The sequence below is a fragment of the Trichosurus vulpecula genome, chromosome 2, assembly GCF_011100635.1.
Source record: "Trichosurus vulpecula isolate mTriVul1 chromosome 2, mTriVul1.pri, whole genome shotgun sequence".
Lineage (NCBI taxonomy): Eukaryota > Metazoa > Chordata > Mammalia > Diprotodontia > Phalangeridae > Trichosurus > Trichosurus vulpecula.
The window spans coordinates 430,553,155-430,569,224 of record NC_050574.1 but is presented as its reverse complement, the minus strand read 5'-3'; the positions used below and the strand labels follow the sequence as shown (position 1 = coordinate 430,569,224).

At 35.5% G+C, this 16,070-nt stretch overlaps 2 protein-coding genes across 2 annotated transcripts in view; one reads left to right on the top strand and one right to left on the bottom strand.

Annotated features, from left to right (window-relative positions):
- CFAP47 (cilia and flagella associated protein 47) overlaps positions 1-16,070 on the top strand; it is a 965,255-nt gene that overhangs the window by 431,858 nt on the left and 517,327 nt on the right. Inside the window, exon 43 of the mRNA XM_036744194.1 lies at positions 5,232-5,377. Within this exon, the coding sequence (XP_036600089.1) occupies positions 5,232-5,377 (146 nt within the window). The remainder of the gene's footprint in view (positions 1-5,231; positions 5,378-16,070) is intronic.
- Positions 1,066-1,317, bottom strand: LOC118837931 (40S ribosomal protein S21-like). Its single transcript, XM_036745082.1, has one exon. It carries the CDS (start codon positions 1,315-1,317, stop codon positions 1,066-1,068), a length of 252 nt encoding a protein of 83 aa, XP_036600977.1.

The window sequence follows — 16,070 nt, the reverse complement described above, 5'->3', positions numbered from 1 at the left end:
CTTGTGTACCTATCCTATTCCACTGATCCACACCCCTGTTTCTTAACCAGTACCAGGCAGTTTTGATAACTGCTGCTGTGTAGTACAGTTTAATATGTGGTGTGGCTAAGCCACCTTCTCTAGCATGTCTTTTCATTAATATCCTAGATACTCTAGATCTACTCTAGAGCTACAGGTGCTGTTGCTTCCGGCCCCAGGCACACCTGGTGGGAGGAATTAAGTGGTGGATCAGAGCAGGAGTGCACAGCCTGCTGAAGATGTAAGCCCAGTCCGGGTTGGGGGTTCTTGGGGAAGGAGCAGTGCTGGTGTGGCAGAGCTGGCGCATCCCCCCCAAACATGGAACATAGAATTCTTTAGTCTACAAGCAGTCATACCCTGCTGAAAAACTCAAAGGTCAAGTTAATTGGTTGGGAATATGGCCAGGCAGTGAAAACACACCCAGACTCAGTCTCAGACTTTGGAATCTTTCTTTGGTGACAAAGAAGACCAAAACATAGAGCCTAAAGAAGTCAACAAAGTGCATGAGCCTACACCAAAAGCCTCCAAGAAAAACATGAACTAGTCCCAGGCCATGGAAGAGCTCAAAAAGGAGTTGGAAAAGCAAGTTAGAGAAGTAGAGGAAAAACTGGGTAGAGAAATGAGAAGGATGCGAGAAAACCATGAAAAACAAGTCAATGACTAGCTAAAGGAGATCCAAAAAAATACTGAAAAATACACTGAAGAAAACAACACCTTAAAAAATAGACTAACTCAAATGGCAAAAGAGCTCCAAAAAGCAAATGAGGAGAAGAATGCCTTGAAAGGTAGAATTAGCCAAATGGAAAAGGAGGTCCAATGGACCACTGAAGAAAATACTACCTTAAAAATGAGATTGGAGCAAGTGGAAGCTAGTGACTTTATGAGAAATCAGGATATTATAAAACAGAACCAAAGGAATGAAAAAATGGAAGACAATATGAAATATCTCCTTGGAAAAACCACTGACCTGGAAAATAGATCTAGGAGAGGTAATTTTTTTTCCTGTTTTTCTGATTTATTAAGACATTTTTCACAAGATTTCTTCAATTAGAAGTTCTTTGAAACAATACCATAATTTTTTGGCAGTCGGAGAATAGAGTCATCAGATTCCCCCATTCTACGAATTGCTCCACAAATTGCATAGGTTTTAAACTGGCCATTGAATCTACCTGTAACCTTGTCAACCTCAGCCACGTTCATCTGGATGGACGTGTGCTCCTTGGCCCCGATGATCCTGTTGCTTGCAGAGCATTTCCGCCACACGTACAGATCCACGAACTCTCTGGCGTTGTTCTGCATATCGGAGGCTGTGGTACCAAGTGCAAACGCGAAAGCGGCGGAACAGAAAAATAAAAAGCCAGGAGAGATAATTTAAAAATTATTGGACTACCTGAAAGCCATGATCCAAAAAAAGAGTCTAGATATCATCTTTCAAGAAATTATCAAGGAAAACTGCCATGATATTTTAGAGCCACAGGGCAAAATAGAAATTGAAAGAATCCATTGATCTCCTCCTCAAATAGATCTGAAAAAGAAATCTCCTAGGAATATTGTCGCCAAATTCCAGAGCTCCCAGATCAAGGAGAAAATACTGCAAGCAGCCAGAAAGAAACAATCTGAATATTGTGGAAACACAATCAGAATAATCCAAGATCTGGCAGCTTCTACATTAAGAGATTGAAGGGCTTGGAATATGATATTCCGGAGGTCAATGGAGCTAGAATTAAAACCTAGAATCAGCTACCCAGCAAAACTGGGTATCATGCTCCAAGGCAAAATATTGACTTTCAATAAAATAGAGGACTTTCAAGCTTTCTCAGTGAAAAGACCAGAGCTGAATAAAAAAATTTGACTTTCAAATACAAGAATCAAGAGAAGCATGAAATGGTAAACAAGAAAGAGAAATCATAAGGGACTTACTAAAGTTGAACTGTTTTGTTTACATTCCTACATAGAAAGATGATGTGTCTGATTCATGAGACCTCAATATCATAGTAGCTGAAAGGAATATGCATATATATATATGTTTATGTGTATAATATATAATATATATATAAGTGAATGTGCATGTATGTATATATGTATGTGTGTATATATATAAAGAAAGAGAGAGAGAGAGAGAGAGAGAGAGAGAGAGAGAGAGCGGACACAGGGTGAGTTGAAGATGGAGGGAAGATATCTAAAAGAAATAAAATCAAATTAAGGGATGAGAGAGGAATATATTGAGAGAGGGAGATAGGGAGAGATAGAATGGGGTGGATTATCTCGCATAAAGGTGGCAAGAGGAAGCAGTTCTGTGGGAGGAGGGGAGAGGGCAGGTGAGGGAGTAATGAGTGAATCTTGCTCTCATCAAATTTGGCCTTAAGAGGGAATACCATACATACTCAGTTGGGCATCTTACCCCACAGGAAAGAAAAGGGAAGAAGATTTTAAAAAAGGGGGGGGATGATGGAAGGGAGGGCAGATGGGAGTGGAGGTAATCAAAAACAAACACTTTGGAAAGGGGACAGGGTCAAGGGAGAAAATTCAATAAGGGGGGATGGGTTGGGAAGGAGCAAAATATAGTTAGTCTTTCACAACATGAGTATTGTGGAAGGGTTATACATAATGATACACTTGTGGCCTATGATGAATTGCTTGACTTCTTAGGGAGGGTGGGTGGGAAGGGAAGAGAGGAGAGAATTTGGAACTCAAAGTTTTAAAAACAGATGTTCAAAAACAAAAAAAAAATGTTTTTGCATGCAACTAGAAAATAAGATACACAGACAATGGGGCGTAGAAATTTATCTTGTCCTACAAGAAATGAAGGGAAAAGGGGATGGGAGGGGAGTGGGCTGACAGAAGGGAGGGCTGACTGGGGAACAGGGCAACCAGAATATGCATCATCTTGGAGTAGGGGGGAGGGTAGAAATGGAGAGAAAATTTGTAATTCACACTCTTGTGAAAATCAATGCTGAAAACTAAATATGTTAAATAAATAAATTAAAAAGAATAATTTCTTTTTAATTTCTTTAATTTATTCCTCTGAAATTTAAACTTATTTAATTTAATTTCTTAAATTTAATTTATTTTATTTCTTCCTCTGAAAACTGCCTGCTTATATCCTTTGACCATTTATCAGTTGGGGAATAACTTGTATTCCTTTAACTTTGAATCCATTATATCTATATTTTCACAATGAGGCCATTATCAGAGAGAGACACTGGCTGTAAAAATTGTTTCCCAGCTTTCTGCTTCCCTTGTGATCTTGGCTGCATTGGTTTTGTTTGTGCAAAAACTTTTTAATTTAATGTAATCAGAATTATCCATTTTACATTTTATAATGTTCTCTATCTCTTGTTTGGTTATAAATTCTTCTGTCCTCCATAAGTTTAACAGGTAAACTGGTTCTTGCTCTCCTAATTTGCTCATAGTATCACCCTTTATGTTTAAATCATGTACCCATTTTGACCCTATCTTGGTATTCAGCGTAAGATATTGGTCTATGCCTACTGTATTCCCAGTAGTTTTTGTCAAATAATGAATTCTTCTTCCAGAAGGTGGAGTCTTTGGGTTTATCAAACAGTAGATTACTATAGTGTGTCTACTGTGTCTTATGTACTTAACCTATTCCATTGATCCACTACTCTATTGCCTAGCCAGTACGAAGCAGTTTCAATAGTTGATACTTTCTTAATACAGTTTCAGATCTGGTACAGCTAGGACACTTAGGAAGAGGGATTTTTACAAGGAGTACACTGTCACAAAATATATATATATAACACTTTATCTGTTATTGCGGGTGGAGGTTGGTGTGTAAGCAGGTAATTATTTTATTGTTTTTTTTATTTTTTGCAATTTTTTTCTCCTTTACTTATCAACACTGAAAAAAGTCAAAAGTATGACTATTAGCTACAATTTCTCTTTTTAATTTTACTCATTGAGGATTGTTTAGACCTATTTTTAATAGGGTTTTAGATCAATTAGGCTTAGGAAGGTAGAGGGAACATATACATCTCATGTAATTTAGTAGACATATTTGGAAATATTGTATTGCATACACATTCAAAAATAATTCATATTTTAAATGTACCTAAGTATTTTCCTTCTAATATGAGAATTTTATGGTGAATCCTTTTGAAAAACATTATTTTCTAAAGTGAAAACTTTAGTTAAATAAATGTACTCATAGTATTTTTTAAAAAAGGATTTTCGTACAGAAGTTTTTTTAAAGCTAAATTCAACTGTACTTACATGATCACATATAATGACAAATAATATGATATGCTGATACTTTAATTTTGGAGGGAATCCAAGAAAAACTTAAGTGGTACTTTAAATACCTTTTCTATGTAATTATGTGTATATATATCCTTACATATGTGTATTTGTATGTATATATGTACATATAAGTATGTACATATATACATATATATGTACATATATATTTATATGTATATAAAAATCTCTAGACAGATTTTTGTTGATATATTTTATTTTGATACCTCAGTCAATTACCAAGCCTAATTTCATAGTAAGTATCTGGGGGTAGCGGATGAGGGAATAATCAATTTTATACTGCCTGCTATGTGCCAGACACTGTGATAAGCACATTACAAATATCTCATTTTGTTCTCACAACACTCCTGCAGAGTAGGTGCTGTTATTTGTCCCCTTTTGCAGTTGAGGAAACTAAGACAAACAGAGGTTACATGATTTTCCCAAGGTCATAAATTTACTAAGTGTCTGAGGCAGGATTTGAACTCAGATTTTTCCTAACTCAAGACCTAACACTCTATTCACCGTATGACCTAGCGGTACTTTTGTGTAGTGGTACAATGGAATTTGGTTCAAATCCCACCTTTGATGTTCTGTGTCCTCCTGATGAGTCTTTTTTACCTTCAGTTTCAAGTTCCTCATTTGTAAAAAGAAGGGCTTGGACAGGATAACCTCTGAGATCCTTTTTCTAATACAGTAATTGTTAGAGATAGTATGGATTACTTTTTATTTTTATATTCAACCAGGTATTAACAGAAGGGGTGTGTGTTTTAATTATTATAATTTGGAACTATCATGTACATATAATTTGACCAGTTTTCTTACCCTGTTCTGATGTCCTCATTTTTTTTCCCGGAGTCATTGCATTTGTCAGGCTCAAGTATCCTTATTTTTAACAAACTGCAAAATACTGTACATAAAAAACAGCAACCTTCTTTTAAATCTTGTTTTGGCAGCAATTAAATGCAGTTTCATGAAAGAGTTCTTCTGTCAGGTGAAGTCTATGTATCTGGAAGCTAAAGGGACTTCAAGTCTGAATCTTCATTTCCTTCCATTTGACCTCAATAAGCGGTATTGTGTTATCATATTCAGCAATAATAAGGTAAGATGAAAATCTCAATTTTCAGTTTCACTTTTTTTCCCCTGACATCTTTGCTTGAACAACTTACGTAGCTAGTTGTCAAGATTAGGAAAACTTTGGGTATTTTCGTGTGCGCCTCATGGTCTTCTGTTTTGAACTTCCTTAAATGTATGTTGTAACAAAAGTTGTCTGTCAGTCTTTCAGTTAATAAACATTTTATTAAACGCCTGCTATGTGTTAGGAACAATGCTAAGCACTAGGTATACAAAAGAAAGATAGCCATTGCCCTCAAGGAGCTTTCCATCTGATGTGGGGAGACAACACATCTAAGCAAGCCGAAAAGGTTAGGATGGAGGAGGAAGAGACAAGGTGCCCATACATGCCCACACATGCAGTTGATTTGGTAAGAAATGAAGAACGGCGCCTAGGTGATGCAGTGGATAGAGCATCAGGCCTGGCATCAGGAAGACCCAAGTTCAAACTTACTAGACACTAGCTGTGTGACTTTGGGTAAGTTACTTAACCTGTTTGCCTCAGTTTCTTCAATGGTAAAATGGGGATGATAGTAGCACCCACCTCATGGAGTTGTTGTGAGGATCTAATGAGATAATTATAAAGAGCTTAGCACACAGTACCTGGCGTGAGCTAAGTTATATATTAATGTTAGCTAATTCTACTACTACTACTAATGATGATCATAATGATAGTACCAATAACAATTTGGTTGTCTTGGTAGCTCTCTTTAAATGGAGACTTTGGGAGGAGCCCTTTGTTTTCCCCCATAATCCTCTAATTAGAAGGCCAGAAGGTAAAAGGGTATGGAGCTCGCAGATGAGGTGTAATTCTCAAGTCTGATACAATCTCATAACATAATGAGGTTTCTGATGACTTCCTGGGGGCATGATGGAATCTAGCCCAGGGCAGTACAAATCATCAGAATTAAAGGGAGAAGTTGAGACTGCTTTGACAACTTTCTCCCAGTTACTTGTGGCACATAACCATCCCTTGAGCAATATGTCTCTTTCCAGTCCTGACAGGTACATGGATTAAAAAGTAGAGGCAGCCAGTGATACAAACACAGCTCCTTATCTCAGCTCTATTTAAAAGATCAAACAACAAGGAACTGAATACGTTCTACATACAAGACTTTGTCCTAGATCAGGGGATTGAAAAGACAAAGAAGGAAGCAGCCCTTGCCCTCCAGGAGCTTACTTTCTTTTAGGAATGTATAAAAAAGTACCTGGTACAGGATAAGGCAAGATAAAGAGGGAGAAAGCACAGCTCGGGCAGTTCAGAGGATATAGTGAACAGAGCACTGGGTTTGGAGCGAGGAAGACCTAAGTTCAAATATGACCTCAGTTAATGAATAACTGTGTGAACCTGGGCAAGTCACTTAGCTTCTACCTCAGTTTCCTTAACTATAAAATTGGAACAATAACAGCATTTAACTCACAGGTTGTTGTCAGAATCAAATGATGTAATATTTGAAAAGTGCTTAGCACAATTTATGGCACACAGGAGGTATTATATAGATAATAACTATTATTACTATCTGAGCTTCATGTAGGAAGTACCATCCTCACTCAATCTTGGATGAAAATTATAACTGAGAATAGGAATAGAGATAATATCTTGGAGATCTAAGTAGCAGTGATTTTCTTTTGTCTTTCCTAAGATCCCTAGCTCCCCCAACTTTTACTTTTTCTACTGTTTCCTATTTCTTTTCCTATTTTTATTTTATTTTCTTTACTCCCCACCATCCCCAATAGTATAGACTACTCCTTTCATTCATGTGACCTGAATCAGAGATGAAGAGCAGTGAAAATTGTGTTCATAGGAAGTTACTCTTTTATAAATTCCTAATATCAAACCTCCCTGAGTCCTTTCATTTCCTAAATTCTCAAATTTTATGAGGCCTTATAAACCTGTTGTTTATTCTGCACTTACCCTTTAGTTTTTATTATTACATTTAGCTTATAATACACGTTAACAAACTTACTATCTCATAGTTTCGTGCACTCTTAGAACATGAAGGGACTAAAGATCATTGCCCTATTTTCTGAACAAAATATCCATTCCTAAATTACTTAGAAACCATTCCTTCTAGAGAAATCTTTTGCTATTCTGCAGTTGATTCTTTCTGTAGCATCATTTTTAAAAAAATCCTATTAAATTGTGGTTATTTTTTCCCAGTTTCTATAGAATGCAATTCTGAAAGATGATGCTTTCTTGGCATGTCTTTCTCCTCCTACTAACTTGGTTCCATTGAAATGCAGTGGTTTAAGTAACTGATTAATCTTTGTGAAGTTACTCTTTTGAATATTATCTCCCGCATCAACAGGGTACTGTCATTGGCCTACAGAGCTTCTATTGTCCAGAAGATAAATGGATTGATTGTCAAATTTACATAAAAATAATTCTGTGCATTTATGCAGTGCTTTTGGAGCATGGTAGCCTGAACAAAGTAACTGATTGAGCTAAACACCTAACATATTGATAGGAAAGCTTGCTTAGTTAAAATAATTTAAACCATTATAGGTCAAATTCAATTTGGTTTTACTGCACTAAGAATCACCAATGAGAAACAGAAATGAGTAATGTATTTTTATTTGTACATATATGTTTATATGCTTATAAGAAATATTTCTCCAAAATATTAAACTTTTATTTGTTGATTGCTATTTTTTCCCTTCTCCTTCAGAAAAGCCAGTGATATGATTGGTTTTAACTAGTAGTTTGACTGGTTTGAAAAGCAGCTCTTGAATATTTGTATATTAATTAATGATTTGAGCAAATTCTATCTTTGTTTTGGTATATTGTATTTCTCTTTTGCATTACTATCCTGGGCCAGGGCTAGCTCAGGATAGCTCAGGGATTCAGGCTCAGAATTTGCATGCAATGAAATATATAAGGACCATAAAATGCACTGAAGATGACTTTACTAATTTAAAAAAATAAAGAGAATATAATTCATAAAGTTAGAAAGATAGTATTTCTTTGAAAAAAAAAGGTGCTACTCATTTCACTTTCACGTGTACCAGGGAAACCAGACTTCCTATGTCAGAAATACGTTTCTGCAGGGTAAGAAGAATCCCTTTGATACTAATTTGCCATAGGCTGGGTCTTTCATTCCTCAGATAGCAAGGAAGCCAAACAAGAAGAGCCAATCCCATCCCTTTAAAGGGAAACCATCTCAGCCTGCATAAAAAAATGCTAATCCTACCACAATTACATATAGACTTAGAAAACTAAGTAAACTATATTTTTCTTGATTTTTTAAATTTAAAACAATTTTGAGTTGCCTTTACATAGGAAATCAATTTGTATTATAGAGTGATAAGAGATTTCTGAGTACATAATTATATCAACTAATCAAAATTTAATTGTATTTAGTTTAATATTTCATTTGTATAAAGCATGGTGTTTTATTTCATATAGTATTCTTGTTTACAAAAATATTAGAAAATGCAACCAACAATTTTTAAAATTACTTATAAATCATATCCCTCTAATTAAAAACATGGAACATTGTTAAGAGTAAATTATAATTATGTATACGGGAAATGAATGTATGAATCTAAGCATTAAATTATGTTGCTAACTATACTGAAAAAATACAATTACATGCTCAAGTAAATAATCAAGTATGCAAGCCCACCTAGTTATTTGAATTTATTTAAAACTGTGATAGCTGCACTGCTGTTAAGTATTACCTGCTGAGAACAGCAAAATAACTAACCTTCCTTTGCTGTTTTCCCTTGGGTTTTCTATTAATATTCTTATCTTAAGTAAGTTATGTGTTCCATTTTTTTCTTTTTAAATTAAAAATGAAATTGAATGCAAAATATTTGAAAAAATAAAGGTAAAGGCATTAGTGAAACACTGGAACATGTTCAAATATTGAAAGGAATATGGGCTTTAATTGATGGATCTCCAGGCTGCACTCCAGACTTCATCTAACATGCCCCAGAAACTTTTTTGTCCTTGGAAGCTCACTCCAACTCGGAAAATTCATGTACCAGAAGTACCCTCTCCTGCTGTGGCCTCTCCTTCTGATTGGATGGCTCCCCCTAGAACCTCTGTTTAAGGAGAGCCCTCAGGCCAGCCAAATTTCCTTCCTCTCTGGGCTGTACTCAGGCTGTTTCTTTATCATGTCCTGGTGCTGGATTTGGTACCTTTGTCATGGCTTTGTCATCACCTCCCTTCCCACTCTAGCCTCATCAACTTCCTTTTATGTGTTGTCCTCCTCCATTAGAATATAAGCTCCTTGAGGGGCAAAAGTATCATCCTGCTTGTATTTGTTTTCCCAGAATTTAGCACAGTGTCTCTCTCATAGTAAGCACTGAAAGGCTTGTCCACTGACTGTCCATCCCTCCAGTGATGCAGATCACAGCATATCCAGGCCTGGCTCTCCAGTCATTGTGATTCTTGCCCATGTCTTCCCATAACAACATCTTGGGGTTTCTTTCAGAAGGTGACCAGTAGATTCTTTCTATTTTTTCCTTCGCTTTCTGATTTAACAGGAGCTCTTGCTCTAATATGTCTGCACAGCTTTCTTTCATGATTTCATAAAATGTAATATCCTGGCTTTTACCTTTCCTTTTGTCATTGTTTGCAGGCAATCAAATGATTCTTCAAATTTTTCTCCTTAATCTGTTTTCCAGGTAATTTTTTTCATATAGGATGCTTAATATTTTTTTCTATTTTTCAGTTTTTTGAATTAAAACAATATTATTTTATGGGGTCACTACCTTCTGTTTGTACCATCCTAATTTTCAGAGGGATGCATGTTCAGGGCCCACTCTTGTGTCCCAGCACAGAATGTTACAGACCTCAGGGCCCCAGACTTTCCCTGTTCTGAGAAAAGCAGCTCTGAGAACTGTGGCAATACGCTGGGTGCTGTTCTTTGGTCACTAGTCACCAGCTGCTACTATTCCCTGAGGCATCCGAGGTTCCTAACCCAGGTTCTCAGGCAACTGAATCCTCTTCTCTTTCTGCCTCTGAACAGAGAAGCTTTCAAGCTACAGGTGGCACACATCAGGTTGCACTAGGAGGCCACCTTGTGTTGGCATTGCCTTTGCTAGAAGAGGCCTCCTTTTCAATAATCTATGGATTTCTGGTTGACTTTTTGTGCAGTTCTGGAGAGGAAAGATTTGCTTGCTGTGTTTTTTCATTGAATTTCTTAATCATTATTTGGTCTTGTGGGAATTTCAGGGTTTCTTTGGAGTAGTTACATGGAATATGGGTAGTGTATTTCCCATTCTGGCAGTCATCTTGGCAGGAAAAGTTTGTAGAGGCTGTAGTATAGCATGACTCATGACTTTACAACACCAACAATCTAATATTAGCATTTAAAGGTGTACCTTTATTTCTGAGAGAAATTCAGGCCCATTAAAGCAACTTTGCAGTTTCTCAAAAGAAATCCAGCTTCTGCTATTCCTTTTTTTTCAGTTCTGGAACTTTTCCATTTTTACTGTTCTTTTTCTCTGTCTCTCTCTCTCTGTCTCTCTCTCTCTCTGTCTCTCTGTCTCTCTCTCTCTCTCTCTCTCTCTCTCTCTCTCTGTCTGTCTCTCTCTGTCTCTCTCTCTCTCTCTGTCTCTCTCTCTCTGTCTCTCTCTCTCTCTCTCTCTCTCTCTCTGTCTCTCTCTCTCTCTCTCTCTCTCTCTGTCTCTCTCTCTCTCTCTCCAAGCTCTATAGATTGTCCATGGGACTGTATTCCATAATCTAGGCAGTAATATAGGCAATATATAGTCTTCTTCCTCTTGGGTTTTCTCATGTGATTTATTAAGCCATCCTCTTTTGAGTTGTTACAGATCTTTTCTGGAAGGCAATAATGTTGTGGGGATTGATGCAAATAATGCGTAATCCTCCAGAAACATCTGAAGCATCAGTGGAAAGAACATTTCTCTATTCTCAAAGGACCTAAATCCATACTTGACCTATGATGCTATTTATGTGACATAGGGGAAGTCATGTAACTTTCCTGGGTGTCTTAGTTGCCTCATCTGTAAACTGAGGGGATTGTCCTAGATGGTCTCTGATACCTTTTCCAGCTCTATATTTTGATGATCTGATTTACTATTTATAAACAAGTTGGACTTTCTGATGTATGCTCTTTGCTTGCCACAGTGGTGAACACTGAGTTACTTGTGGTTACATGGCAACCTAGAAAACAAAGGAATAAAGAAAAGTACCAAATGCCCCTCAGTACTATGTGGTCCACTTCCTTGTGCCACAATAGTGGAAGAGTGGTGGAAAATGGTTTCCAAGAATTACTGGGCTTTTAAAGTGTCTATAAACTTTAATTTAGCTGGTGGAATTCTGTTAGATTCTTGTCCTATAACAAATGATTGGCTATAGTGCTAGAGGAACTGAATTGAACCCATCTTGACATTTTCACTACAAATAAAACTCTTAAGAAGGAAATTGCAAGTAAAAGAAAAGATGACTCACAGGGTCTCCTAAGAGAGGCAAATAAAGGAATTGGCAGAGATGATTTTATCATGTGCCTAAAGCTGAGAATAAACAGCATTTCATGGAACATTTAGTCTTCTCACCCATCTTGCCATGTTCATGGTAAATATTTGCAAAATAATACCATTTAAATACTTGCAGCATAAACACAAACACCTGGTACACAGGATAAAGAAAGAAACAAAGTCTATGAAGAACTTGAGAACACCTTCCAAATTAAATCTGCACATATTTTGATGATAATCAATTATTTTGATGCAAAAGTGGGAATAGGTGGAAATGTCAGGAAATACATTCAAATACATAGATCAGGAAAAAATGAATGAGAGGGCCAAGACTTCATTGACTACAAAGAAGCTTCATATCCACATATCATGAATGCTTTTTCAGAAAAAAGAATTGACAAAACTTTGTCTAAATGATAGAGATGGTAAACACTGGATAACTGCAAAAATGAAATTGATTACATTTTAGCACATAGGAAACAATTCGTTACTGATAGGGAAGAAATTTCTGAATCAATTGTCTGTGGACATCCAGACATTCACTTGTTGAAATAAAGATGAAAATTAGTACAAAGCTGTAAGAAAGTACAAAAATCAGAAAAAAAAAAATTGCTGTGCAACTGAAACAATTTAGTCCTCCCTATTCAAACAAGTGATTGATGGTGAAAATTTGCATTATGAATTGAATAAGGACAATAATTTCATTCAGAATTTTAATCAATGTAAATAAATTTCTACAACCAAGAAAACTCTAAAAAAAATCTAAGTTTACCTTAGTCAGCAAGCATAACTTCCTTGTCATCAGAGAGATTGAAAGATAAGGGAAATGACTTTGAATGGAAAATTATCAGAACATCACCTCATAAAACAGAGAAGTAGTGAGTACAGCTAGTTTACAGAAAATTTCATGATACAGTCAACTTAATAAGGTCATTTCAATGATATGTAAGGTTGAAACTTAGAAGTATAATAAAGAAATGAAACGCAGAAATGATTTACAAAATCTTTTGTGAGACTTTTTTCATTGCCAAGGCCAGTATAATGCCTTGTTGAACACTATACTTATTCTGTAATATCTCACAGTCTCAGATGTGCTGATATGTGTAGTATAAATAATACTAAAGCAACAAGTAAAAAGTTGAAATATTCCAAACAAAAGTTAACAACCCCATCCAATAAGAAATATTTTTAATTCAAAAGACTGAAAAAATAGAAAAAAATTAAGTATCTTATGTGAAAAATAAATGATCTGAAAAACAGATTAAGGGGAGAAAGAATCATTGGATTATCGCCTGCAAGCAATAACCAAAAACAATCCAGGATATTACATTTTAAGAAATAATGAAAGAAAACTGGGCAGACATATGAGAACAAGAGGTCCTTTTAGAACTAGACAGCAAAGAGAAAATAGAAGGAATCTAGTGGTCACCTTCTGAAAGAAATTTCAACATATTCTTATGGGAAGAGATGAGCAAGAATACCACATGATGGAGGGAAAGGCCTGGATATGTTGTGATCTGCATCACTGGAGAAACATCCAATCAGTGAATAAAGCATTTGAGTGTTTGCTATGTACAAGACACTGTGCAAAATTTTTGGAATACAAACACAATCAGGAAGAATCTCTTCCTAAATTTGACCAAGAATAGTTAGGGGCAACTTGGGCTAGAACAAACAAAATGAGGAGGGCATTGACAGATTCTTTTCAAAAGTTATCGGAAAGCAAGAAAATAGCAAATTCATGCAATATTGATCTTTTTAAAAATAACAATAATAGGTGACTGAAAAATTTTTTTAAAAAAACCTGCCAACCTATATGTTTACTTTCCCACTCTGTAATTTTTTAAACTTGAAAATCATATGCATGTGTATTCTCAGTGAGGGTATTCATATAGAATAAACAGACTTTCACAAATGATATCCTATAATTGAGGGCTTTTGTATTATCACACAAGCTGACTGAAAAGTCTAGAGCTGAGGCATCAAATACATGGCCATAAGACTACATCACTCCTGAGTGACTGGTAATTAGAGTGGGACTTTTTTCTGTTTTCCCTTTTGGAATGTTGAGATAATCAAGTACCTTTGATGAGCTTTGCCTTTCAAACATAATGACAAGCAAAGTGGACTTTTTGTTGTCTTTTGTTTCTTTGATTGAATCAAGAGTCTTTGACCTGCTTAAGAAATAAGAAAGCCTAGTTCACATAGGTTTGAATCATATGGCTATGACACCCTTTTACTTTGAAGAAGTATATATAAGCTCACAGTTAGCGTTTTGCCTTTGGGGGCACACTCATTGAAAGAGGGTTGGTGACAAGACTCTGGGTAGCCACTGAAGCAGCCCACTGGCTTTGATAACCTAGATGTTGGTGCTCCTCTCTCTGGTCGCTGTTGGTGTATTGCTTGGACAGATAGCTAGAAGCCTGTCCACTGATTTTTGTTTATTTGCTCTGTTTATAAAATGTGTGCTTGTAATTTCTGTTTGTATTCTCTTTGAAGTTCAGGGTGCTGGCTTTTCCCTCTGAACTAAGTGAATTACATATATATATATATATATATATATATATATACATATATATGTGTGTGTGTATGTATATATATATGTGTATATATATATATATGTTTAATTAAAGTAAGATTGTTAACCTCTTAAAGTTGCTTTCCTTAGAAAAGTGGATCAAAGGATCTATGCTAGCAGCCCTTCTATGCTCTTTTGTTGTTGGTCTTTCACCCCCACAACAGCCTGTTCACAACATTGTTGTTACAGACAAAACCAGGTTAAAATGTAATTGGTAAATATTTAACAAAAAACCCTAGCACAATAAAAACATTACATTTTAAAACCAAGTCAATATGAGGTCCACAGGGATCCTCATGTAGGTATTTAGTGGCTGTTTCTATTTGAGTTTGATACCACTGGTCAAGGGAATATGAGCTCTCATTATATTTATTATTTGATTTTTAATAGTATTTGATTTGGTAGAGCAAAGCATAACCTTGGCTCCTTTCCAACAAAATTTCTCACATCTATACATCAAAATTATTTAAGATCTATCACTATATACCAATATATAACAGTAGAGATAACCTTGTCCAATAAACACTTGCTCTGGAGTCATAGCATGTGGTTAAAATCCTGCCTTTGGAATTACCAACCTGTGTTACCTTAGGTAAGTCACTTAACTTCCCTTAGACTCAGTTTCTTCAACTATAAAATGAGGAGGTTAGCCTAGATGGTCTCTGAGGTGCCTCCTGTCTCTCTCTCTCTCTCTCTCTCTCTCTCTCTCTCTCTCATTTTTATGAGACTCAAATGAGAATATATATGAGAATGTGAGTATGAGAATATTTATATATATATATATCTTTATAAACATGCACAATAATACATATATACACATAAATGACATACCTGTATATCATATATATATATATATATATATATATATATATATATATATATATATATATGTATACATAAGACAGGGAGATTTGTGCTTGCCAAAGATTTTTTTGGGGGGGAGAGAGTCTCTGAAATATTATTGACAATGATACTTTAATCTCTTTTGAGCTTTTTGAATAAAATATAGTTTGGAATACATAAAACAGTGCCACTTTTGCTAGATGTTAATGATAACTAATAAAGAAAGCTGTCAATTGATAATGACCTGTCCTCAGTTAGCTTTTGTGTTCACCATTATTTTGAACTTCTAAGGTATTTTTGCATTATATTTATTTAAGAATAAGAATAAGCAATATTTATATAGAGGTTTAAAGTTGACCAAATACTTTATATTCTCATTTGAGTTCCATAAAAACCCTATAGAAAGTATTATTTCCATTTTGCAAATGAGAAAGCTGAAGTATAGAGATGTTGAATGACTTGGCCAAGGTCACACAGGTAGTAAGTGTCAGAGGCAGGATATGATGCCAGCTATGATGGAACTTTGTAGTTTCATTCATCTATTTGTGTCTCTGACTTATCTACCTATTAAAAAAAGAGCTAATCCTTTGCCTTTTCATGGAATAGGCATTAAATAAATGTCTTTTAATTGAGTTGAATTAAATAAAAATATATAAATACAACCCTCCCTTTGATTAGATGTAGCAGACAATAGCTATAGCAAGCTAGGAGTTAAATGATTAGCACTATTATTTTATTATTCTGTCTCAGGCTACAGACATGACACATAGTACAAGTACATACACTGCATTTGAACTAAAAGACCAAGAAAAAT

Coding starts and splice junctions, on each gene's coding strand:
- LOC118837931 (XM_036745082.1), bottom strand. CDS start 1,317: ATGCAGAACAACGCCAGAGAGTTCGTGGATCTGTACGTGTGGCGGAAA.